This window comes from Camelina sativa, chromosome 11, assembly GCF_000633955.1.
Source record: "Camelina sativa cultivar DH55 chromosome 11, Cs, whole genome shotgun sequence".
Classification (NCBI taxonomy): Eukaryota; Viridiplantae; Streptophyta; class Magnoliopsida; order Brassicales; family Brassicaceae; genus Camelina; species Camelina sativa.
Genome location: NC_025695.1, coordinates 7,642,434 through 7,666,592, shown reverse-complemented (window position 1 = coordinate 7,666,592; position 24,159 = coordinate 7,642,434). Strand labels below are relative to the sequence as shown.

Below are 24,159 nucleotides of genomic sequence, written 5' to 3'. Positions count from 1 at the left end.
AAATATTTAGCAACTGTCACACAACAAAAGTCATTTTCAATTTTTAACATATGGTTGTTCTCGCTCTGCTTCAAGCGTAATGTTCCAACATCTATGTGATCATTGGAGCCTTTTTATTGAGATCATTACCAATATGTGATCTACACTACAATATACTTTTTTCCTCCAAAGAATCATTATGTTTTCACATGTTACAACAGTTTATACCCAATTCAACTAGACAATCCAATAAAGAATTACCAATTTAATAGCAAAAAAACGAGCAAAACACCCAAAACCGTCAGAAGGAAGAAAAAAAACTATGAGCCAAACCAGGACATTAGGTTGGAGAGGCAAAGAATAAAGGTATAAAACCCAAAACAATGAGACTTCGTTTATGGAAATTTTGTGTAGAAACCGTTAGGAATAGCAACTGTCATTAGCTGATTCGTGGGAAAAGGAGGCTGCATAACTGGAAATTGGGCAGGAACGCCGTAAGATTGCAGTCCACCGGCCGTGAACGGTTGGGAAGCGCATAGCTGCTGCGGCTGGCCAGCTGCAAATACACCTGCATCAACAAATTGGACCATTCTGGTTACGGCCATCTCTTTGATTTGAATCAAAAAAAGGGAAAACATGGTTGGTTCTTCGGCTATTTATTTAGTTACAGACTCTTTTACCTTGATGCTTCAGGTATTGGACATGTTGAGTGGTTGGTAGAGGACGGGGGAGCATAGGTGAAAGAGGCAGTGTTCCTTGAAGCAGATCCTGAAAAATAAGATACGATTACTAGAAATGACTATGAAGATATGAATAAGAGGAGATTTTCGAGCAAACTCAAACTAATGACTGCGTAATAGTATTTCTTCTTTCACTCAGACATACTAGACATACAGTTATCTAACATGCAAGTCATAGATTGATTAACATTAACCTAACATCATTAACGGTTCACCAAATTGCTTATATTTTTCAAAACACAAAAAAATTAATCAAGACTCTAGATGCATCAAGTTTTAACCTGAGAAACTGGTTGGATATATACAAGCTGCCCCTGCCCCGATCTTGCAACCATCACCTGGAGTAAATAAGAAAAGTCTTTAGAAACAAATACACCAATAAAGCTCAATACAGAGCCATTCTTTTTATAAACGCGCCTTCAACAAAAGTGAGTTTTGGGAACCTCCATGTACAACCTGAGGATTTAGATTTACAAGCATTGGTGCAGCTTGAACAGCCTGGTACTGAGAGTTCAATCTCTGCGGCTGTGCCCTGTTCACAGTAGGCCCAATCATCTGCAGAAAAATGGGTTGAGTGAAAGTATGATTCATCGATGGCAAGATAAAAGAGTTGGTGGTCGAAAATAAAAGGACGCATTTTAATAGTACAAACTAATTCATATCTTCAAAACGATCGGTAATCTGGTCGCCAAAACTAACATTTATGGTTGTTAACCATGCAGGCGCTTAGTGGTGAGAGAAAATAGTCTATTCTCTGACTCTCAGTCACTAGTTGATAAAAGTTCTTTGACATAACATGCCCGAAGAGAGTAAGATAGGCAGGGACAATATTGAAATACTTACGTGTTGAGGAAATTGAATACCACCGACAGCATGTCCAGCAGTCGAATTACCATATGGTACAAACTTGGAAGGTGGAGATGCTTGCGGCATATAAGGGTTGTTTCCAATTTCTGGGTAAATAGCTTCAGGAACCGGTAGCATCTGACTGTTGCTTGGTATATAAGCAATATTTCCAACATCAGGCATTCCAACAGGAGATGGTGGAAGACGTTTCGTATAAGATGGAGAAAAAATCTTTGCATCTGGATTCAACTTGAACTCCTGTATGTGGTATAAGTTTCAGAAATAAAAATTTGGTAATTGAGTAACAGAACAAATAAAATGAACCTTTAAAATTACTTGGCAACAAAACATCGGCTCCAGTGAACATGCTAGTCTGAATGTGAGAGAACAAATCTTTAAGAATCACCTTAGCCTTTTTGACGGCCTGGATAGGTACTGATGCAGTTGAAGATGCCTCTAAACCCTGACACAACTCTGAGGTGTCATCAACAGTTGTACTTTGTAATGATGAATTGTCAGTTGAAGAGGGCCTTTCAGCAGTATCGTGAAAATCATTGCTAAAAGGTTCCGGCATCAACTTATCTTCTTCTACGGGTTTAACTCGTTCGCACATACTATCTACTGGATGTTTGTAATTTCACATGAAAGAAAGTCGAGGATAAGCATGTTAGAAACATTCACTGTCAAAAAGAAGCAGAAACAAGTATAAACCATAGATATAACAAAGATAAAAAAAACTCCGGGGAAATTGAACTCACAGCTAGAACTTGAGCTTTGCATATCAATCTGCAATAAGAATCTAAACAAGTAAGCAGTTGCTAAGTAAAAAGCAAATCGAATAAATGAACTATCTTTCTACAAAACTAACAGTATCTTCTTGGTGGAGGTAAATACGCTCCACAAGATCCACAGCCTGCCTGTCAACAGCAACATACAAGAATCAGAGAAAAAGAAAAGAAAATGATCTCGGTAAAGTTAAAAAATTAAGTGAATTGTGCGAGCATAGATATGTTTGATGCAGATGCTAAACTAGATTTTGCTAAGATTGACATTGCACATAAAAAGTGCAGCAAGAAGACTCACAGAAGGATGAACCATCCATAACCCAATCACCATTTAGTTTAGTTTCTGTTTGAAGATGAAGTTAAAGCAAAGCACACAGTTTACCTCAGACGATCATAGTCGTTTCCTTCATTCCAGAATTCTGTGGAGTTGTTTATGGCACATGGCTGAGAAGGTAAAGTCTCTGTGGCTGATCTGACATTTACAGCCTCATTATTACCAGTTGTAACATTTGATGGAAGTGAGACTCCCTATGAGACAGATCCATAACCTCTTTGTCACATAGATTATCAAAAAAAAAAAAATGCAGCTCTAAGAAAAGTAAAGTAAATGAAGGACGAGAGAGAAGAGAACACACTTGTGCAATGATTTGAACAATATTGGAAGACAAAATAACAAGTGTCTCGACCACACTCCCATTTGCTACATTCGCTTCACTTGTTCCCTTCTTAATAATTCTTGCATTCTTCAAAACAACGCCTACACAGAACCAAAGCCGTATACATCACACCAACAAATACACAGATGACAGATCCACACCAGGCAACAACTAAGTGATTAATAATATTTGACGAACGAATTAACAGAGTCATAGATTCGACCATCAGAAGATCACATCCACAGATCTCTACTACGACATTTTAAAACAGGTGACAACAACAAATTACGATAAAAGAAGCTCTCGAATCCAAAATCGCTAACAGATTGAAATCGAAAAAGTTACCAAAGCCGTTGTCGAGGGAAGCAGTGTAGAAAATCCCAGAAAAGACGGAACCATCCTTGACGTGAACGTGAACTTGCAATCCGATTATGCACATAGTTGCTTCTATTAACACCGATTCCTTCAGTGATGACGATAACGATAACGATAACGATTTGTTGTTGTTGTCGTCGTCTTCCACTTTCCTTGCGTATCCCATCTTTTTTTCCAATGTTTGATTTTCTCTGAATTTTGTTTTCCAAATTCTCTAGAAGTTTCTATATCATCGTCCTAGGAGAAAAAAAAAATCAAAACAAAGGTGAAGAAGAGAGAATGGGGGAAAGAACAGATCTAGAAAAAATATACGAGGGAACTGTAAAATCCGCGACTCTCTCTTTTATTTTTCGCTCCTTTTTTTTTTCTTCTTCTTCTCATGAGCCTTAATGGGCCCTTATTTGGTGTACCATTAAATCATTAAATCATTTATTCTACTATTAAATCATTTTAAGCTTTTAAATATTTTTTTGGTGTACTGTATTTATTTTTTGGTGTACTGTATTTATTTTTTGGTGTAACAAAAGGTGAAGAATCAGTAAACGTCACTATGCTCCCATTCCTCATCTGCCTCACCACCATGTGGATCATCATCAGGGTCGACCTAATCAGGAAAATATAAGTTCCTATTAGCAAGGATAGTGCACAAGAGTAATCAACCCTAATCAATCATCTAAAAAGACAAACTATTTATTACTCATACCGTTCTAATGTATCCGTCTTCTCATTCGACTTTTACACACCTATCATTCACCTCTTTTACCATTCCAAAAATTGGGAGTTTACCAATCGCTAGCAAACGAATCACCATGTGACATGGTCCATGTCTCCTATCTGAAACTTACTCCCTTCTAAGAATCCTCCAGCTGACTTATTAGCTCTGACCAATTATGTCCCTTCAACTTCTTTTTCCTCCAGTCCGTTTTTCCGTCTCACAATTAGTCTGCTAGGATGTACATTGCAGATTACATACTCAATACAATCTCAGAGACATCTTTGTCCTAACTACCATCCTGCATGAGCAACCGATGGTGGCATTAAAAATCGTACATTTTTTGTCCCAACATTATTAGGAGGTAGTGCCCGTCAGCTTGAAATAGATAGGTGTGACTTCTTTAGAAAAAAAAGAATTATAGTAAATATAACTTCTTTAAAAAAAAAAAGAATTAATTGGAAGCTAAAATTAAAATTCTATCAAACAATACTAGATTTGGTTTTGGCTTACAATGATTATTCTTGTAAAACCAAATAGTAAAGCAAAACTAAAATCATATTAAACCACCAACATGTTAAAATCTCAATGTAGTTGTGTTATTACATGGAATTGAACTATTTGCACATCAAAAATTATATTTCTTTCAAAATTTGCGGTTTTGGCCAATGATTTAATGCTAATAATTTTTTTGACCACATTATTTCCAGTATTGTGCATTATATTAATTAATTAGTGATGTTTGAAATTTATTCTAGAAACGAAATGTTGACTATAGATTTCCTTCTATATAAGCATCATTATAAGATTTTTATAATAATTTTTTCAGAGATTTTTATAAATACACCAAATCTTATAAGAAATTTGAAAACTACACTTAATATTATAGTTATTTGAAAACTACACATTTAAAAATGAAAATGGACAGAAATACCCTTATTATTAAACAATTTTAACAATTAAATAAAAATAAGAAAAACTTAAAATGATTAAATTCGAAATAAATTATTTAATAAATAAAAATTATAACAAAAACGTATTTATTATATTTTAAATAATGATAACATGAATCAATTTTTGATCTAATAATTTTGAATAAAAAAGAAGAATTTAAATATTTTTGTTGATATTATTTAGATTTAAATTTATTTAAAAAAAAATAATTCAAGATTATACGATTTATAATATATATATATATATATCAATATTTTAGAATTATTTTAATCAATGTTGATTTATTTATAATGTCGACTTTTTGAACAATTGTTTTGTTCTTTTACTTCTATTGACTTAACTATCTTCGTCATCGACTTATATTTAAACAGTTGACTTATGTTATGGCTAGTAGATTTTTAACATAGTCGATTTCTTTAACGGTTGACATATTTTTTTTGTTCATCGATTTATATTTGTTTTTTGTTGATTTGTTTATTTATTGTTGACTTAGTACATTCTACGTTGATTTATTAATAAGATCGATATTTTGAATGGTTGACTTAAGTTTAATTTTTGTCGACTTATTTATTTTTCTATCAATTTATTTTAAAACTGTCGACTTTTTTTTTGTTTGATTGTTTTTTACATAGTCGACTTTTGATGATGTTGACTTGTTTTTTTTTTGTTAACTTATATTTTTTTTCCCGTCGATTTGTTTGTTCTTAATAGACTTATTTCATTTTAAGTTGACTTATTAATATAATTGACTTTTTGAACTGTAGACTTATATTTTATTCTTGTTGATTTATGTTTTTTCTTTGTTGACTTATATTAAAAAAGTCAATTTGTTTTTTATTAATTGATTTGTTACATAGTCGATTTTTTGAACTCTTGATATATTTTCTAAACTCACCATTTTTTATTACTTTATTAAACTTGATAATTATTAAAACAAATTAAAATCTATAATTATTTTTCAAATTTGTTTTATTAAATAAAAAATTTGAAGAATTATTAGTGATTTATATATTTATTTAAAACTAATATTATCTAAAAGTACTAGTATCGGATCCGCGCTACAGCGCGGGGAAATATTTACGAATATATACAACTTATAACAGATTGAAGTATGTTACATTTTTATTTTGCTATAGCAGGGTTGATTATTGTAAACTATATATTTGTGTAAAGAGTTTGGATAAAATAGTATTAAATAACAAAAATATAATAAATAGTAATATAATGAGTTTTGATATAACAAAAAGAAATAAAACTGAAAAAAATATTAGCACCACGAAGAATATTTGCGGATACTACGATCCATAACAGATTGTATATACTACTCATTTTCATTTCATTATAATTTGATCGATCATGAAGAATCTCATATTCTTGTAAGAAGGTTGAATAAAATAAAAACTGAAAAGAACAATCTGAGTAAATGGTATTCTGATGAGTATTGATAGGATTAAAAGAAGAAGTTAAACATATTTAAAATTTTAAGAGTACAATCGAGAGTAAAATAATTACGTAAGTAATATATGACATAGTTTAATTTGTGAATAAAAATTTGTGTGTAACATAGTTATAGTGTGTTTTATTCGATTAACTTCATATAGTTTAAAATTTGGATAAAATGTGGGTTTTCTAGTTAGGAATAATTTTATATTGAGTAAAATAAAAAAGGTGTCCAACATTTATAATGTAATTTTTATTGTTGCAATTAGGAAATAAATCTTTTATGCCCACGAAAAATTAAAAGATGTATTTTAGAAAAACATATAGCAAGTTTTCCATTACTAATAAAAGATAACCCATTATTATTGTACAAAAACTAATTGTTCCATTTCGAGAAATATTTTGACCCTAATTTTATTTTTATTTTTGTACTTGAATAGTGGACATCATACAATATAAATGAGTATGAAAATTACCAAAATTTCATTTAGAAAAACCATAACACCGACTAAAATCCTTGTGTGACACATGTAAGTATTATTTTCTTTAAGTAATAAAAATACATAGAATTTGGCTCAATAAAATATATAAATAGTATAGTTAAGTATAGTTTTCTTCAAGATAATATTTTCACATTTAAAAAATCTAATTACTTAGTTCTTTTTTTTGTGTGTGGCCATTCCCCTTAGTTCTCATCATCCAGAATTCCTTTGCTCCATTGCTTCTTGCTTGGAAGAAAATGTAGTTGCATCAACAATAAATTTTTCTTGAACCTGCTGTAAATAAATAATAGCATAGATTGTATAAGATACTTAACAATTTGACCATTATAAGAATAAAATTTTGTATAGTTTCAGTTGCTCAAATGAGTCCAATCCTGTAAAATAAGAACAATTTACCTTTTAAACATGGTAAGGATAATTTCATCTTTACACATCTGAATATAATATATATATTACATATGAATATGATATATAACTTAAAACTTGTTTAAAATAAACGAATTACTAACCTGGATAAACTATGATTTCGATAAAAAGAGTAAATCATTCATCCTTTTGTTAACCCATTTTTATGTGTTTTTATCCTGAAACAATTGAAAAGATTATATTTGATAAGAACTTAAAATTCTTTTGTTCAAATACTTTATAAGCATATAAAATTTAATAAAAGGAAACAGTTAGTAGTTTAACATAGAGGATATATATTTTGGAAAAACATTTAGTTAGGCCAAATGTAATAGTCTTATGATAATTTTAACAAACGAAAGAACATAAGCAAGTGCAAAATTTTACAATGATAGAACATAACATAGAGACTTCTATGACTGACTCGAGAATTCTTCGTCTGATTTCAGAAAGTATAGTGAGAAGCAAAGAGATGTTAGAGAAAGTAGAATGACAAAGATTTTGTAAAATGTTAATTTTCGGAGTTAAGTAAAAAGTGATAGCCATTTTTGTCTAAAGAATTGTATCGTATTTAGAAGTGAGAAGATGCTTTACTCTTGGCAATGAATAGAGATATACAGTATCATATATCCCTATATATAGTATAAGAACAACTTTGTGAGCAAGCAAAGCTTCATAATTTAATTATAATTGGATATAGGATTAATAAAATATTGAATGCTAATGAAGGTATTGAAGGAATTAGTTTAGAAAATCTGTTAAAATAAGATAATTTGGAAATTAAGATCGGATATATAAAGAATATGATTCCAATTGTGCTTTTGGGATTGACGCAAACTAAATAATGGAATATATTTATGATATAATGAGATTTGTATCATTTCTATTAATTATTAATTATGCTAATTAAAGAATATATTTAAAAAGTTTGCAAGAATTATAGTTAGTATAAATTCGAATATACTATTATATTCACTCAGAAGATTATTAGTTTCCAAAATCTAGGACCTATCAATATTTGCTAAATCAATATCCGATATTTATGAAATATTTTTGTTAAGTTTGTTCTAGCAGTTAATGAAGATTTGATTTAATTTTTATTGTTAACATTTTAGTATTTTTTTATTGGAATATTTTTCACATCTTCACTTGTTCACATTTATGATTCTGTTTAGGATTCTATTGTCGTAATTGGCTAATGACTACAAACTATCCGATTGATAACTTTCAGGTAATTTAAAAAATTAAACCCGACCCAAGACATGTTTAAGTACTAATCTACCCTTAATGACAATGTTTTCTAGTCTAAATCCGATGGTATTTTTGGTAGTGGTAGAAGTTGTACTTTTCTTTTACTAATATAGGGATTTGCTAAACATAAATTGTAAAAGAATAATTCTAATTAATTTTTATATAATACATTTTTAAAATTAAATTACTAAAAATAATACCAGATTTTTAATCACAATTGAGTAACAAATTATTGGATCGGGAACCACGATTATTTTTATTTCTATTATCTGAATTTAATTTTCGTTATTGATTAATATTATCCATAAATTAATTTAATCTAACATAAATTAATTTAATGATTTTGTGTTTATTTTTAACATTTAATTAATTATTAATTAAGGGTAGATTTTATTTATTTTATCTGAATTAAATATTTTAGTTACTGATTAATATTATATATAATAATTCAATTCATCATTTTCAAAATTAATTTAGCAAAATTCCAAATATTTAGTTTACACAACTTTTTGAATTTTTTTTTATGAATTAACTTAATTAAATTGTATTTATTTTTAATAATTTATAATTGAGGACAAAATAGTCATTTAGTGCAATACATAAGGTATATTTCAAATATTTCAAAAATTTAGTATAGATTCCAAATTTCCTATTAAGTTTAAGGTATGTACTCAAAAATTTTCTAATTTTTTATCAAATTTTGTTTAAAAATTTTAAGTTGTTCTTATCAAATGTTATATTAGGATTATGTAATGAATTTTGTTTTCTTATCCAGAGTAAAACAACATTAATTTTAAATAAAGATATATACTTTAAAAAGAAATGAATCAGAGAGAGTGAGAGAATTAGAGTTGGGACTCAACCATGAAAAGAGGTGGTCAAAGCTAGATTTTTCGGCTTTTTTTAGGGCTTTTTTTCATTTCTTTTTTTGTATATTTCTCTCATCACAACTGGAAACACAATTAGATGAAGAAAAAAGAAAAAGAAAAAAAAGACAAAGCTTGATGATGATGGTGATGAGGAGGGGAGTATAGTTACGCTCTTTGTCACATTTGATGGAAGCGAGACCCCCTATGAGACAGATCCATTAGCTCTTTGTCACATGGATTGTCAAAAAAAATGCAGCTCTAAGAAAAGTATAGTAAAATGGTTGATTCGTTTACATATGAATCAATCAATGTCAGAAAAGCTTACTCATCCGTTCTCTTGCTCTTGTAACCATTTTCTAGTTTAACAGATATGAGAAAACCAGTTTGCTTTTGTAACCATTCTCTTTGAAGTTTGCCAGCTTTGAATGAAAGGTCACGTTACCAGCATTTGCATCAACTATTAACTATCGACTCTTCTTTTTTGAAACACTATTGATTCTTCATATTCTGAATAAGAAACAGCATCAATTGTGGACTCTCGTTTAATACAGTTACTTGTGCCAAAACGAACATGTCAAGGCTATCTTTTATCTTTCGTCACCGTAGCTCAGCTTGAAACTAAGAACTCAAATTTATTGAACGTTTTGCTGACTAATTTAAGATGTAGAACGTTAAATAATTCAGAGGCGTTGCAGGAAGAAATAGTACATCAACAGTAGGAAGAAACATAATGGTCAAATTAGACAAATGACACAAGAAACACTTGTGGGTTTAAGCCTTTTGTTAACACTTGTGGGTTTAAGACTTGGAAGAACACTCAACAATTGTCACGCGAAAGCAAAATAATTCATAAGAAAAAAAAAAGAGTTGAAAGAGAGAATCTGGGGACAAGAAGAGCTAATACACATCCACTTCAATAACTCAAATTCACCATTTTCAAACGGTGTCAGCTTTCTGGAGAACTTCAGCTCGATCACGACTTACTAAATCATGCTTCACTGCAAAAAACAAACAGAGGGAACAATAATCAGTAAGCTCGCAACTAACTTACAGTCTTACGGATACATTGCCTAAAATTTTTAAGATTTTCAGGTAAAAACCAAAGAAACTACCTGCTGTTGCTGCTGGTAGCCACCAGGTTGCTGGTAGTTTCCATAGCCACCACCAGCGTACCCACCATAGTAGGCGTTAGGGTCCTGAGGAGGTGGTGCATATCCGTATGCTTCATATCCCTGAGGAGGATACCCATAGTATCCACCACCACCACCACCACCACCACCACCATACTGGCCTTGATTAGTTTGAGTCTGTGAAATTATGGGTCAAGTCATCAGATCACAAAGTAGAGAGCATAGTTCGTTAGCTTGGTGCATTGTTCAATGGATACAAACCTGTTTGTTGGAAGGGCTGTGACCCCACGAAAGACGAACACTTTGTCCACCAAGTTGTGTTCCGTTCAACATGGATAATGCTTGTTCAGCACATGCCCTGAAGCACAAAGACAGAGTAAAGTTGTGAATTAAGTAACATTCTCAACATAAGATGAAGTTTGTCTCCAAAGTCACACTAGTCTACCTATTGGCGAATTGAACAAATCCACAACGCTTTCCTGCCGGTATTTTCACATGAACTAGTTCACCAAATTGACCAAAAACTGACTTCAAAAGATCTTCTGTTACACTTTGATCCAAAGCTCCAACAAAAATCTGGAATAGCAAACATGACATTAATTCAACAATTCACCCAACATAGAAAAGGCCCAAGGAAACCAAAACAAAGTACGCACTGTGGTGTTAGTTGGGTCGCTTTCTCCTGGATTTCCTTGGTTGTTTTGATATGAACCTTCAGAAAAAAAAAAAACAGTCAAAAGAATGTAAGCAGAAAACTAAAACATCAATATATATACTACATTCAGTTGACGGTGCAAGGAAACAGACACTAACGCACACACACACAAACGAGAATGGCAGTTGCAAATTTTGTCCAAATAAAGAGCAGATGATACATGCAAACAGCAACTGGCAAATATATGTTACAGTTTGAAGATTAAGGGGAAGGGATTCAAGTTAGTTGATAACTGATACACAAAATTATTAAATATGTACTAGGGGAAACATGATCCAACTTTGAGAAACTAGAAAATGTCAGAATGGGACCACAATTCTCTAAGAGAGCACAATTAACCTAAAATCCCTCCAAGGTCTGACAGTTTAGCATCGTAACCAATTTGCCGAAAGAAGAATTGTAACAGTGTAACACTAAAGAAGAGTTATAAATTAGAGGAAAAAAGTAACTGAAAGAAGGAAGTTGCAGCACTAATTACTGAAAAAGATGAATTGAGAGGTATGTAGAAGATCACAAAACACTCTTTTAGGAATCACACTTGGAAAAAAGCGAAAAGTAATGAACGGTGGTAAATATGAAAAGAATTAACTTAAAGTTAAGGCTTAAATTAAAAGGGAAAGACTTATGCTTGATAAGTAAAGGAACTGGAAAATAATTTGCGACTGTAGCTGATAAAAAAGCTTTGTAATTAACTTCTTCTGAAAACATAACTAACTGACCTAAATGAGGCCACGCAATAAGGTGGAATCATTTTCAGCTGAAGTCAGTTCCAGGCCCCCCAAAGAGAGCCTCTTGTTCTCCTGCTTAAAGACAACATGAGTTTTTTCTTATAAGTTTTAGGATGTTTTGCGATATTAAATTCTTTGAAGTGCTGAAAGGCATGAAGCTGAAGGATAAGGGCAGACACATTGAGCACCAACTAACAGAACACTATTCACCAATCAGAAAGATAGCGGTAAAGGAATAATACCCCAAAGAAAAGAAAATAAACTAACCTAGACAGTTAAAGACAAAGTGAGTCATATCACCACTCAGCATATTCATAAGTCATCAGAGATCTGGTTCCTTAGTATAAAAAAACATACCTGGTTGCATCGTAAGAGGCTTCTTGTTGGCAGCTGGACCAGTACGCATAGGCCTGGATGAGCAGTATTGACCATTCATTTCAGTCATGGCGCGAATCTGCTCACTTTCATCACCGAACCTAACAAATCCATATCCCTTGGACCGTCCAGTAGTCCTATCAGTCACAACTTTTGCCCCCTTGACAGAGGAATATACAGCCTTAAACGTCTCGGTAAGCATCAAGTCGGTAACATCAGGTGCCAAGTCTCCAACAAAAACCGTGTGCTCCGGACCTTCAGCCTGGCGTCTCTCTCCAGCTCCGAGCTGAGCCCAGTTCAACCTAAAGGTCTGCTGTTCACTGTTGGGCATTGGAGCACCATTGTAAGTCTGCAAAACCCTCTCAGCTGTAGCGTGGCTCGCAAACTCAATAAATCCATAACCTTCTGAATACCCGCTCTGCTTATTGCGAATCACTTTAGCTGATTGAGCCTACAGAGCCACACAAAAGAAACAAAACACTCAGAGAGCAAGAAAACTAAAATCTTCAAAAGGATGAAACTATCAATATTTTTTAAAATACATTACGAAGAAGATTTTCAAATTACCTCGCCAGTAACATTGAAGACGGTCATGAGATAGTTCTCATCCATCCAAGGCTGCAAGTCACCGATCCACAACGACCGGATCTCACCAGCTGATCCTGGATTCTGAGATCCACCACCACCACCATACTGCTGCTGTTGTGGTTGACCCGGAGACGGAGCCGACTGAGGATTCCATCCTGCCGGCGGCTGACCTTGCTGGTGCTGCTGCATCATCCACGACTGCTGCTGCTGCTGCTGGTGGTGGTAAGCTTGCTGGTCGGAAGGATTCTGCCCTGAACCTGCGGCAGCACCGTTAGAAGCTGTAGGTGGCTGCTGCATCATGACGACGATAACCTAGAATGTCGCAGATGCAATTTTAAGGGTTGAGCTCGAGAGAGAACCAAAGGGCAAAAGAGAGAAGAAGAATAGTAGCTGTCTCTGTCTCCTTTTTTATATACTCGAACAAAGTTGTCCACACAGTGGCCCAATAAAAAAGTTTTGGGCTTTTGGCCCATTATAAATCTAGGGTTACCAAAAAACGGTTCGGACCGGTCAGGATCGGTTTAAGATTGAGATGCCTAATATCGAACTCTCAGCTCGGTGAAGAAGACGTCGCCGAAACGGTTTTTCTCTCTCGTTAAACCCTAAAACCCCGCGAACTGTTTTAATGGTGGAATTCATATCAGAGATGGAAGATCAAGGTACGATACGAGCTTGAATTGCGCTTTAAAGTTTTTGTCTTTGGGTATATCTTGGATAGTGTGGGCTAGTGGAGAAGTAGTTTGATTGAATAATTTGTTTGATATTTTTCAGGAATGGTGGAGGAGGGAGGGAATAGAGATGTTGAGATGGAAAAATTCCCAGTGATGGCTTTCAGGCCTTCCCATGATGCTAAACTTAGAGAATTATTGCATAAGATTTGCTTACATGAGATTAAGCTATGTTCTGATGCTGCCAAAGAATTTATCAAGTTACTAAAGGGAGAAACTGGCGGCGATTTGTTGCGTCTTTATTACCAGAGCTCACCAAACTTTGCTGAGCTACTAGAGGCATGGAAGCTTCGACATGGAAAGCAAGGACTTTCTTATATATTCTCGCTTATCCAGACGATTTTGAGTCATCCAGAGGGAAAAGGTAGATCAACTGATATTGGAAGAGCTATTGACCAGTTTGGTAGGTTACTTATTGATGAGAAAATGGATGACATTTGCAAAGAATTGAAAAGCAAAGAGGGAAAACAACAGAATGCTGCGCTTTCATTGTTGGCTTCGATTGTTAGGCGTGGTTCAGGCATGGCATCAGATATAAATAAGAAATTTGATTTTAAGGGTTTCGCAAAACTAGCCTGAGTATAAAACGCGAGGGGCTGAAAAGGTCAGTAAACACTCAACCAGGAAGGCCTGTGTTGGCTTTGCCATATCATTCTTTGAAGTTGGGAACCCTGGATTGTTATGGAAAGTTTTACAGAACAAGGAAATGTATTTTAACGTCCTGCGAGGCCTTGGTAAAGACGACGAAGACACTGTGGCTTATGTCTTGTCTACGTTGAAGGATAAGATTCTTGTTGAAGAATCATTGATTCTTCCTAGTCTAAGGAGTGTTCTTTTTGGAAATGTGACGCTAGAGCAGCTAGCCAGCATTTCAGCAAGAGAGGATGATCGGATTGCGAGTGAGTTGGCACATGATGTTCTTGTTAAAGTTTGCACAGACCCTTCTAATGGATTGATGCCAGATGCAAAGAGAAAGTTGGGAGGCAATTCAGACAGACTACTAATGCTCATGAAAAAGTTGAGAGCAGTAGAAATTGGTTATCACAAAGATTTGCTTTTAGCCATAGTTAGGGGTAGACCGTCTTTAGCTTCAGCTTTCTTTGACGAGTTTCCATACAATATGGAAGATTTTGCATCACCATCCTGGTTAGTCTTCTTCAGAGCGCGAAAGTGTATCTATCTTTATTTTTCTGCGTGTACCGTCACATTTTTGCTGTTTTGTCATTCTTTTCGCATTGTAACTGAAGTCATTGCAGGTTTTCTTCTATTTCCTTGGCAGCAGAATTGGTATCGTCAGTAAGAACTTCATGTTCTTTTGACTTTCTCAGTGCAGATCAACGTGCTACATCTCCTGGTGGTTCAGATGTTCAGACTATCATGAAATGCCTATGCCCACGACCATTTAGCCGGTCACTGATCACCAAAGGGATGCTCCATTCTGATTTTCTTGTTAGACATGTGACCTTGAGATTTATGTTGGAGACGCTGAGGCTGTTAGATTCTTTTGTTGCCTCTTGGAACCTTTGTTCATCTCATAGATGCTCTGTTGAGCAAATTCAGGTTTCTCTCGAGCAGAATGTCATGGGTGAGGTGAGAAGCTTCTATCCAGAATTCCAGGTGTTATGGACTCTACTGAAGCCTCTGGACGGTTCCAGTAAAACTGAAAAGCCGTCTTCGAAGAGAAAAACAAAGTTGGATCGTGGATTAAGCAGACAAAAACGCTTTAAGCAATCTGAGAAGGATGTTTCGGATGAAGAGGCTGGTGATATTGTCGTTGTTGGTATTGGTTCTGATAAAGATAGTTTGGCAGACGATAATGTGGATGCTCATATGACAAATCAGGAAGATGCTGAAAGAGAATATCTTGGGATTGTTTCAGAAATTTGGGCTTCAGAACTTTGTTTTAAGCCTATTGATTCTGTTGGAGAAGCAGAGAAGTGGTTTCACTTAAAGCTTCTGGATGCCCTCAAGATTTATGTGGTACGCTGATATTTCACATTATTATTTTTGTTTGTGTTGTTGATAAATGAAAAAGCAGAACCTTTTCAAAATTTGATGTACTCAACTTAATGATATTTCACTAGTGACAGGTTGTCTTATTGTTTTGCACTATCCTATAAATTTCCGTGTCAAATACTGGTTGAAGTTTGAATTTTGAGTGTAGTGGTTTGTCCAGTTGACAAGTAGAGAACTGAAACGGTCATGCTTTGCTTACTGAATTCTGGTTAAATGTCTCGTTTCTTGTCACTTTAATATAGCTTGTTAATTAAAAGATATCTATGTGTCATTGGTGCTTAGACGTTCCTCATATGTACTTGATGAGTTCTAGTTTTAAGCTACATGTTTTTCATTTTTGCAGTGCGCTGTTCATAATGTGCTTGAAGGAGCGTTTGATGTCTTCATGAAATTTGTAAGCAATTCTTTAAATTTGCCAGCCGAATTGCAGAGAGCTTGTTGTCTGTGCTAAATGAATACATCAGTTGGACGCCAAAGTCCCAAAGTGACAGAGATCCTACAAGACTTCCACCTTTTATGTACAAGCATTTGCATGTGTTCATGAATTTGTTACTTTTTGCACCACACAACGAAGTGAAGGATCTAGCATACAGTTTAGCAGTGGCAGCTATGAGCAGCACCGGTGCATTCGAAAAAAATCCAAGTGAAATTGGTGCATGGTTCTTGTTTCTACCAAGTTTTGAAAAGATTAAACTTCCTCCTGAGGTTAAGGAGGCTGTACAGAGCATGCCATCAATTGTCATCTCCTTTTTATGTGATGCAGTTATGGCTGTTGGAAATAATTTATTCAAGCAATGGGACATCGTCAGAAGTTACTTGTCCCATTTAGAAGGTATAGGTAATTGTGCCCCTGAAATCAATGGTTTTGTATAGATTTCACTTGCTTACTCGTTTTGCTCTGGTTTTAGTGTCTGCAATGTATAATATGTTGCTCCTGTGTTTGTTTACATACCGTTTCTATGTAACCATTTTAGGTAATGACTGCCAAAATTTGTTGAAGATGATTATCTAATTTCTCTGCAATTAATTTTGTGAGTTGATAAAAAATGTTGGTTATCAAACACAATTCAATAAATCTCATGCAAGATTTATCCTAGTTACGTGTCCTGTGGATTTGTGATAAGCCTAGAAGTATTTATTCACTGGTGTGTATCTTCTCTGTGTTGGTTGCAGGTGTATCAATTGGTTTTAGCCCCCTAATTGTTTGTCTACTGCAGAAGTGTGTGAAGCTACTAAATTCTGAAGCTAAAACGTTACCAGAGAAGTCAGCAATATCTCTGTACGTCTGCAGCACACTGAAATATCTTTTACAAACTCAGGTAAAATTCTCTTACAAACGCAGGTGTATATATAACTTTCACCATGAAATACCAGTATCTTTTATATTCTAGTTTACACCGCTTAAAATACCAATATCTTTTCTATAAAATTCAATATTGTAGGTAGATTCCAGATTACTCTCATGTTTGATCCAGTCAATTTTGTCTGAGGTGGTTGATGAATCTAAGGATTTTTTATGTGAATGGAGGCCATTGAGAATTTTGCTTCTTTTCTCACAATCCTTGTCAGACAAAAAACCTATCATCTTGCATTCCAGAAGGACGACGGGTCTACCATCTGACAGTTCTTTTTCAGAGACTCTTGATGAGATCAAAGAACTGATGAGAAGCATGTCTCCGGATGAAGTTACAGGAATAGTTCAAGCGTTTTCTTCTGCATTGATGTGTGCAACACCTGAATCGATCTTGCAAAATTTTACTACTGTGATGACTGTTTCTTGGGCCTTCTACGGAATGTCATTCTCAATTTTACAGTCCATCCTCTTTTTAGAGGAAAATTTCCTTGGAAACCTTTCAAAGCTATCACTTGACTTATTTGCGCGAGGTTCAGAATTTACTGGGTCAAGGAATCTTTGTGAAGAAACAGTAGATAGTGAGATTGGTTTTTCTGGTCACTCATCCATAACTGAAGAAATCAGAAGTAAGATGGGCATTCGTGATATTGGATCTTCTGCCTTCTCTGTGTTCTTAGAGCAGGCTCCTTTTCCTGTATTACTTACTGCCATTATGAGCATGGATATATCTTGCTTACCAGAGTTCCCAAGAATATCAGAGCTACTGCTGCTTAAAGTTTCGCAGCCTACAAGTGGTAGTATTGACTCAAATATCCAAGTAATACTGTTCTGGCTCTTTCAAATACGATCATCTTACAAGGTTCAACCGGCTCCAGTACTCCGCCAACTCTCTGAGATCTGCGTACGTCTTATGAAGAACTTGTTCTCTCAAATATCAGAAACGGAGCTTGTTTCTGGACCCTCTTCAAATAAGTTGCTCGCTTCAGTCACGAAGCAGAAGCATCAAGTGGCCCAGACAGTTCTTGGCCACCCAGTTGTGATCGCACTGTTAGAGAGCCCCTTGGATTGTTGCACTTCACCTGGAACNATGAGAAATATTATGGAGCCAGCGTATCTTGCTGCAACCACTGCCACTTCAGTAAATTTCTCCACAGAAGAGACCATGGATATTAATGTGTGTGACTTTTATATACAATGATATACAGAATCTTCCCAATGGTTTTTTTTCAATTTAAAGTGAAATTTTCTAATTTAACTCGTGCATAATAATAACAACACGAAGTCATTCCTAACAAACAGACAATACAGTTGATTATTCGGCTCTAGCAGTTCTTTGGTCTGTGGTATTTTGGAGGCAGAGACGGGCAATGCTCGTTCATATGCGGGTATGGCTCCATTGTGTTGTAACCGGGAAGTTCCATTCTATATTTCCCAAGTATTTGACAGTATGGAAGCTTCACATCGTCATTGTCATTGCACCATTTCGGAAAACGACTTGCGTTGTTCTCGAAAAACTTGAGCATGTAAGCATCTTTGATCTGTAAAACGTAAATGCACTGTTCAGTGTGTTGTGTGAGTGTGTGTATATTCTAGAGTGCGTATAGGTTAGTTCTCACCGTGAATTCCGTGACTTGAATAGAACTAGAGATTGGATCGAAAAGGCCAGCTTCTTTGTACATTTCGAGGATGAAAGCGATACAAGAAGTTGATTTCCCATCACTATATATCCAATCATCTTGTTCCGGAACTGCCAGCAACTCGTCAAAAGAAGATCCACGCTTCTCCACTTNAAACATGTGTGAGGAGGTTGTTCAATTGGATTCCCTTCCCTTCCTGGAGAGACTGATGAAATCAACTCTTCTGTATAGATTTGAGGACTCGAAGACACTGAAGATACTGAGAGAAATTTTCTCCTTATTGTCTAGAGGGAAGTACTCATATGCACCATACATCCAACTCTTAATATGTCACTCTCAGTTTACACCAACTATCAGTTCTCTCTCCATGTCACCCTCACACACTGGTGAATTATTCAGGCCTGTTTCCAGCATCCTTAAACATCTTATCATCTCAAGTCCGAATTCTGTTGGGAGTTAAAAGTTCTCGTTTTGAAGCACCTTACTATGCGAGGCAGTTAGAAATTGTCAAACTTCTCAGAGTGCTGCTCTCCAAATGTGGAAAAGATTCAGGCATCAATCTCAAAGAACTGCACTTTCTTCTTTTGTGTTCTTATGGTGCAACTCTGAGCGAAATCGACTTGGAGATCTACAAGCTGATGCATGATATCAAGTTGGTTGATGTCGAACACACGCTGAATGTTTCTGAAACAGATTGTTTGTGGGGTAAAGCTGCCTTGAAAATAAGAGAGGCACTGCGTTTATCTCAGGACGCATCTGATGTTGGTGAAGCTGATTTATTGGAAGATGTCCGCCAGAGTCTTTTCAAAGAGAATCTTTGTGTTGATCCCAAAATATGTGCTCGAACTGTTTTGTTTTTTCCTTATCAACGAACTACAGAGGTATCGGATAATTTACACCTATATGATTATCCAGTAAACGAGGTACCATCTTTAATTTTAAATGTCAGTTAGAAGTTCTTGTACTTGCTTTTTTAAACATCAATAAAATAAATCTTCGTCCCTGTGCAGAAATGTTCACCTGGTATGGAGGACATTGAACGCTATGATCCGGTTTTCATCTTGCGCTTCTCGATAGACACATTGTCTATTGGATACATTGAACCAGTGGAATTCGCCAGCTTAGGCTTGCTTGCAGTTGCATTTGTGAGCATGTCTTCAGCAGATCTTGGGATAAGAAAATTGGGCTATGAAAGTCTTGAAATATATCTGGATGCCCTTGAGGTAATTGTTATCCTAAGCTGATCTGTATGCATGGTGAAAATTATTTTGTTTAACTACGTTTTTTTAATGTAGAGTTGTAGGAAAAACAAGCATGTAACAGGGCTTAGGCTTCTGCTGATGTATGTACAAAATGGAGTTGAGGAACCATGGCAAAGAATCCCAACTGTTTCTGCTATTTTTGCCGCTGAGGCATCTCTGATATTGTTGGATCCTTCTCACGAACATTATGTTCCCATAAATAAACTTTTGAAGAGCTCATCTACACTGAAGCTGAGGGTACTTATTCTCTGAAAACTGTAAACTCTTGGCTTTATCCTTTATACTTTGCCAGCATTCAAACTGTTTCGCCTTTTCTCTTTGTTAGGGAATACCTTTGTTTCACGATTTTTTCTGGAGCAGCACTGTTAACTTTAGATCACAGAGATTTTGGGAACTACGCCTAGTGTGTGCAGGCTTGAAATCAGATGAAGATGCTCAAATTTACATTAGAAACTCCATCCTCGAGACAGTGATGAGTTTTTCTTCATCCCCTCTTGCTGATGATGAAACTAAAGGACTAATCCTTCAGGTGATATAACTTCTTTTCTTGATGTCATAAAGTATATAGTGTTTATGTTGCACCTATACGCAGTTCTTCTTTAATATCAATATAAGGTTAATGCTCAGAATATATTTATTTGGTCTTGTGTACTATGGGGTATCTTTTCTAAAGCTTTGAGATCTTAATCCAACACGACATAAACCATCTTTCTTTCAATCTTCAGGTTGTGAGGAAGTCGGTCAAATTCCATAAGATGGCCCGGCATCTAGTTGAAAACTGTGGTCTGTTTTCATGGTGTTCAGCATTTATCTCAACGTTTACTACAAAGCCCACTGGAGACGAAGATTTGCGCTTGGTAGTTATCTTGGAGGTATGTACAATATTATCCAGTAATGCTACGAATTAGTCATGGACGCTGCTGCATGCACCCTGTTTAAGAATACAAATTTTCTTTACTTTTTAACAAACGTAACTCTTTAGATTATGATGATGAATGCAAAATTGAATAAAATTTCTCAATGGTCAACCATGGTTGTTGTTGTTTGTTTGTAATCAAGAGTCCTTATGTAAAACAGTGTGTTCATTAATTGACTTACTTTGTGATATTGTCGTATCAGGTCATAACTGATGTTCTCGCCTCCAGAAACGTTACAGAGTGGTTGCAACGATGTGGCCTTGAAGGGCTAATGGAAATCTCATCGCGTTTATACAGACTTTTAGGTGGTGGACTGGTATCAGTACAAGAAAATGGTACTTCAGTTGATTTAATTTTGCAGATACTATCAGCTACTCTGAAGATTTCACAGAAACGAAAAATGTACCAGCCACATTTCACCATCACAATCGAGGGAATATTCCAACTCTTTGAGGGTGTTGCTAATTCTGGTTCTCCTCAAGTCGAAGATAGTTCAGAGCATGGGCTTATTACTATACTAATGAGCAGCCCGCCAGTTGACATAATTGACATGGTATCTATTTTTCTCTCCCTCGCTCTCGCTCTCGCTCTCACTATTAGGCAGCCCTCCAATTTTGTTTTGAAGAGCTTAATTTTTGTTTGTATCATCTGATATATTTTCAGGACGTGGACAAGTTGAGAAGGTTTCTTTTGTGGGCGACCTCCACAGCCTTAAAGTGTGACCATAAAAGGGTACCCAGTGAGTCTCATCACGATACTAAAAAAATCACTGAAGAACCAGAAGAGGAGACTATGATAGCAAAGTTTCTACGCTGGCTGTTGGCTTCAGTGATTCTTAGGAAGCTTTATTCGAAAGCTAATCATTCGGACTCGACAGTCTTAAGTAAAACAAAGCCAAAAACGTTGTTGAATTTGTTAGAATACTTCAAGAAAAGGAATCTCGAAGACAGCATGAAAATTTCAGAGCACATAATAGAGGAAGTAATCGTTTATCTCCAAAAGCATCTTCTGTGTACAAACTACAGGGTTCTTCTTCCCTCCGTTGTATTTGCACTTTCTCTCATGCTTCTTCACAATGACCTCGGGACGGAAGGTATGCTGCTTTTCACTGACTGACACAACTCTTGTTCTCCAGATTACTTGGCTTTGATTGAGAATTGAACTCTTTACAAGAGTAGGTTAGGGTTTTGAGATAGGATTATTCAGGCTTTTTCTTAGGTGTTAAGCTGCATCTAGTTCCGCCAATCGACACCTACAATCTGAATCTAAAGTTTTTCTTTCTTTCTTCTTTTCAGATCCCAATGACGATTACAAGCTCATCAAATCTTTGTGTTCTAAAATTAGTAGTCCTCCTGAGGCTAATCCGGGCTGGAGATGGTAAACGATTCTCCTATTGTTCATCATTCCAAAGCTTGGCATTGTTTATCACTATAAAGTTTGACCTGAATCCTTCTCCACAGGTCATATTTTCAAGCGTGGTGGGATCTTTCATCAGAACAAGCCACAGATCTGGACAAGATTGATGAACTTCATGCGTGCCAACACCTTTTGCTGATATTCTCTGATATGCTTGGAGAAACGCCAGGGGAATCTCAACAGGTGTTGCTTCGTAAAGATTTTGACATCTCCCATGTATTAGAATGGGAGAGAAGTTTAGTTGAGACCTAGTCATTGACTTTGTAGGATTGTTTTATCCAATTCAATCAGTTTTGTTATATCAATGACAAAAGTTGTTATTGATTCATTCACAACAATGTTCAGTTTTGTTGTATCTATGAGAAATATTATGGAGCCAGCGTATCTTGCTGCAACCACTGCCACTTCAGTAAATTTCTCCACAGAAGAGACCATGGATATTAATGTGTGTGACTTTTATATACAATGATATACAGAATCTTCCCAATGGTTTTTTTTCAATTTAAAGTGAAATTTTCTAATTTAACTCGTGCATAATAATAACAACACGAAGTCATTCCTAACAAACAGACAATACAGTTGATTATTCGGCTCTAGCAGTTCTTTGGTCTGTGGTATTTTGGAGGCAGAGACGGGCAATGCTCGTTCATATGCGGGTATGGCTCCATTGTGTTGTAACCGGGAAGTTCCATTCTATATTTCCCAAGTATTTGACAGTATGGAAGCTTCACATCGTCATTGTCATTGCACCATTTCGGAAAACGACTTGCGTTGTTCTCGAAAAACTTGAGCATGTAAGCATCTTTGATCTGTAAAACGTAAATGCACTGTTCAGTGTGTTGTGTGAGTGTGTGTATATTCTAGAGTGCGTATAGGTTAGTTCTCACCGTGAATTCCGTGACTTGAATAGAACTAGAGATTGGATCGAAAAGGCCAGCTTCTTTGTACATTTCGAGGATGAAAGCGATACAAGAAGTTGATTTCCCATCACTATATATCCAATCATCTTGTTCCGGAACTGCCAGCAACTCGTCAAAAGAAGATCCACGCTTCTCCACTTCCACCAGCACATCAGGAAGATCAAGACCCTGCCATTGTAGCACATCTCAGAGAAAGAACTAAAGAAAAGAGATCAATGACCATTTACTGGAGAAAAGGAGAAGAAAAACATATGGTACCATCATATGCCAAAAGCCAATGCTACTACAAAAGCTTCTATTTATTTTAAGTCAAAGAGAAAAATAAAAAGTCTGATAAAGCATTATGAATAAGTGAAAATGCTAGTACCTCTGTTCCGAGTCGCTTGTTAAGAGCTTCGTTCCACATGTTAGCAGCATAATCAGGCTGAATTTTGCTCCAAACTGTCATGACAGAAGCAACCTGGAAACACGTAAAAGAAAAGGAAAAAAGATACAGAAGAAACAATCACAAACTCATCGATAAACTAATTGATAGAAGCTCATTGAAGAGAGAACAAGAAAGAGACTAAATGAACCGCATGTTTTTAACAATGCCAGAATACTGAGAAATGAAACCTACAAGATGAGCATCCAGAGGAGGTGGGTAGTTTCCGCTGATGGTATCGATCCAGCTAAAGATCAAGTTGTGATAGCCATATGGTTTACCATCCATGCTACGAGCATATTCCCAAGCAGCTGTAACATTAAACTTGGCTCGATAATCAGGATGCAACGGTAGCAATGCGATGTGGGGATTTGAGTCATCCTTGGTTTGTTCAAACTCCCACCACTCTTCCCATGGCAATATCGCTATTACAT

General features: G+C 35.5%; 7 protein-coding genes across 9 annotated transcripts in view; 3 read left to right on the top strand and 4 right to left on the bottom strand.

The window, feature by feature from the left end:
* On the bottom strand, nt 133–3,743 carry LOC104722231. Its single transcript, XM_010440371.2, has 11 exons — nt 3,352–3,743; nt 2,986–3,107; nt 2,733–2,878; nt 2,434–2,482; nt 2,324–2,351; nt 1,972–2,186; nt 1,563–1,823; nt 1,176–1,274; nt 1,001–1,057; nt 660–747; nt 133–547 (listed from the first exon to the last, which is right to left on the bottom strand). The coding sequence occupies exons 1-11, from the start codon at nt 3,545–3,547 to the stop codon at nt 375–377; spliced, it is 1,434 nt and encodes a 477-aa protein (XP_010438673.1). The 5' UTR covers nt 3,548–3,743; the 3' UTR covers nt 133–374.
* Nucleotides 10,232–13,436, bottom strand: LOC104722230 (polyadenylate-binding protein RBP45C). The gene is made up of 7 exons (XM_010440370.2): nt 13,031–13,436; nt 12,446–12,914; nt 11,302–11,357; nt 11,091–11,221; nt 10,907–11,003; nt 10,628–10,822; nt 10,232–10,513 (listed from the first exon to the last, which is right to left on the bottom strand). Exons 1-7 carry the CDS (start codon nt 13,349–13,351, stop codon nt 10,511–10,513), a joined length of 1,272 nt encoding a protein of 423 aa, XP_010438672.1. The 5' UTR covers nt 13,352–13,436; the 3' UTR covers nt 10,232–10,510.
* On the top strand, nt 13,590–18,229 carry LOC104722228. 2 transcript variants are annotated; one of them, XM_010440368.2, is made up of 6 exons: nt 13,590–13,710; nt 13,823–14,925; nt 15,027–15,759; nt 16,139–16,627; nt 16,969–17,114; nt 17,238–18,229. In XM_010440368.2, exons 2-4 carry the CDS (start codon nt 14,486–14,488, stop codon nt 16,244–16,246), a joined length of 1,281 nt encoding a protein of 426 aa, XP_010438670.1. In that variant the 5' UTR covers nt 13,590–13,710; nt 13,823–14,485; the 3' UTR covers nt 16,247–16,627; nt 16,969–17,114; nt 17,238–18,229. The 2 variants fall into 2 exon arrangements, with proteins under 2 accessions (XP_010438670.1, XP_010438671.1); XM_010440369.2 differs by having other exon boundaries at nt 13,593–13,710; nt 15,036–15,759.
* LOC104722227 overlaps nt 18,284–24,159 on the bottom strand; it is a 12,321-nt gene continuing 6,445 nt past the window's right edge. The window contains exons 7-8 of the mRNA XM_019232202.1: nt 18,766–18,884; nt 18,284–18,687 (exon numbers count right to left, since the gene is read on the bottom strand). Coding sequence (XP_019087747.1) covers nt 18,472–18,687; nt 18,766–18,884 — 335 coding nt within the window. The 3' untranslated portion in view covers nt 18,284–18,471. The remainder of the gene's footprint in view (nt 18,688–18,765; nt 18,885–24,159) is intronic.
* LOC104722226 overlaps nt 18,947–24,159 on the top strand; it is an 8,631-nt gene continuing 3,418 nt past the window's right edge. Inside the window, exon 1 of one of the 2 annotated variants that reach the window (XM_010440366.2) lies at nt 18,947–19,414. Coding sequence is in view for 1 of the 2 variants with exons in the window: in XM_019232201.1 (XP_019087746.1) it covers nt 19,425–19,442 (18 nt within the window). In the remaining variant the exon portion in view is untranslated. Of the gene's footprint in view, nt 19,443–24,159 lie in introns of both variants that reach the window. The other variant, XM_019232201.1, reaches the window with a different exon arrangement.
* LOC104722225 lies at nt 19,888–22,756 on the top strand. The gene is made up of 8 exons (XM_010440365.2): nt 19,888–20,009; nt 20,090–20,285; nt 20,374–20,577; nt 20,774–20,920; nt 21,168–21,518; nt 21,629–22,058; nt 22,261–22,342; nt 22,426–22,756. Exons 1-8 carry the CDS (start codon nt 19,975–19,977, stop codon nt 22,631–22,633), a joined length of 1,653 nt encoding a protein of 550 aa, XP_010438667.1. The 5' UTR covers nt 19,888–19,974; the 3' UTR covers nt 22,634–22,756.
* LOC104727724 lies at nt 22,851–24,154 on the bottom strand (the record flags this gene model as incomplete). The annotated part of the gene is made up of 4 exons (XM_010446802.2): nt 22,851–23,190; nt 23,269–23,469; nt 23,669–23,761; nt 23,921–24,154. Coding segments are annotated over 4 exons (744 nt in total), but the record flags the coding sequence as incomplete, so codon positions are not given.

Excerpts from the sequence above, each read along its gene's own strand:
- LOC104722230 (XM_010440370.2), bottom strand. The coding sequence starts at position 13,351 with ATGATGCAGCAGCCACCTACAGCTTCTAACGGTGCTGCCGCAGGTTCA. Across the intron at positions 12,915-13,030 it reads TCTTCAATGTTACTGGCGAG|GCTCAATCAGCTAAAGTGAT; the intron begins GTAATTTGAAAA and ends GTGGCTCTGTAG. Across the intron at positions 10,823-10,906 it reads ACAGCCCTTCCAACAAACAG|ACTCAAACTAATCAAGGCCA; the intron begins GTTTGTATCCAT and ends ATAATTTCACAG.
- LOC104722228 (XM_010440368.2), top strand. The coding sequence starts at position 14,486 with ATGTATTTTAACGTCCTGCGAGGCCTTGGTAAAGACGACGAAGACACT. Across the intron at positions 14,926-15,026 it reads GATTTTGCATCACCATCCTG|TCATTGCAGGTTTTCTTCTA; the intron begins GTTAGTCTTCTT and ends TTGTAACTGAAG. Across the intron at positions 15,760-16,138 it reads ATGCCCTCAAGATTTATGTG|TGCGCTGTTCATAATGTGCT; the intron begins GTACGCTGATAT and ends TCATTTTTGCAG.
- LOC104722231 (XM_010440371.2), bottom strand. The coding sequence starts at position 3,547 with ATGGGATACGCAAGGAAAGTGGAAGACGACGACAACAACAACAAATCG. Across the intron at positions 2,352-2,433 it reads ACCTCCACCAAGAAGATACT|ATTGATATGCAAAGCTCAAG; the intron begins GTTAGTTTTGTA and ends TTCTTATTGCAG. Across the intron at positions 1,824-1,971 it reads AGGCCGTCAAAAAGGCTAAG|GAGTTCAAGTTGAATCCAGA; the intron begins GTGATTCTTAAA and ends TACCACATACAG.
- LOC104722225 (XM_010440365.2), top strand. The coding sequence starts at position 19,975 with ATGAAAGTCTTGAAATATATCTGGATGCCCTTGAG. Across the intron at positions 20,921-21,167 it reads GCTTGGTAGTTATCTTGGAG|GTCATAACTGATGTTCTCGC; the intron begins GTATGTACAATA and ends TTGTCGTATCAG. Across the intron at positions 22,343-22,425 it reads GCTAATCCGGGCTGGAGATG|GTCATATTTTCAAGCGTGGT; the intron begins GTAAACGATTCT and ends CCTTCTCCACAG.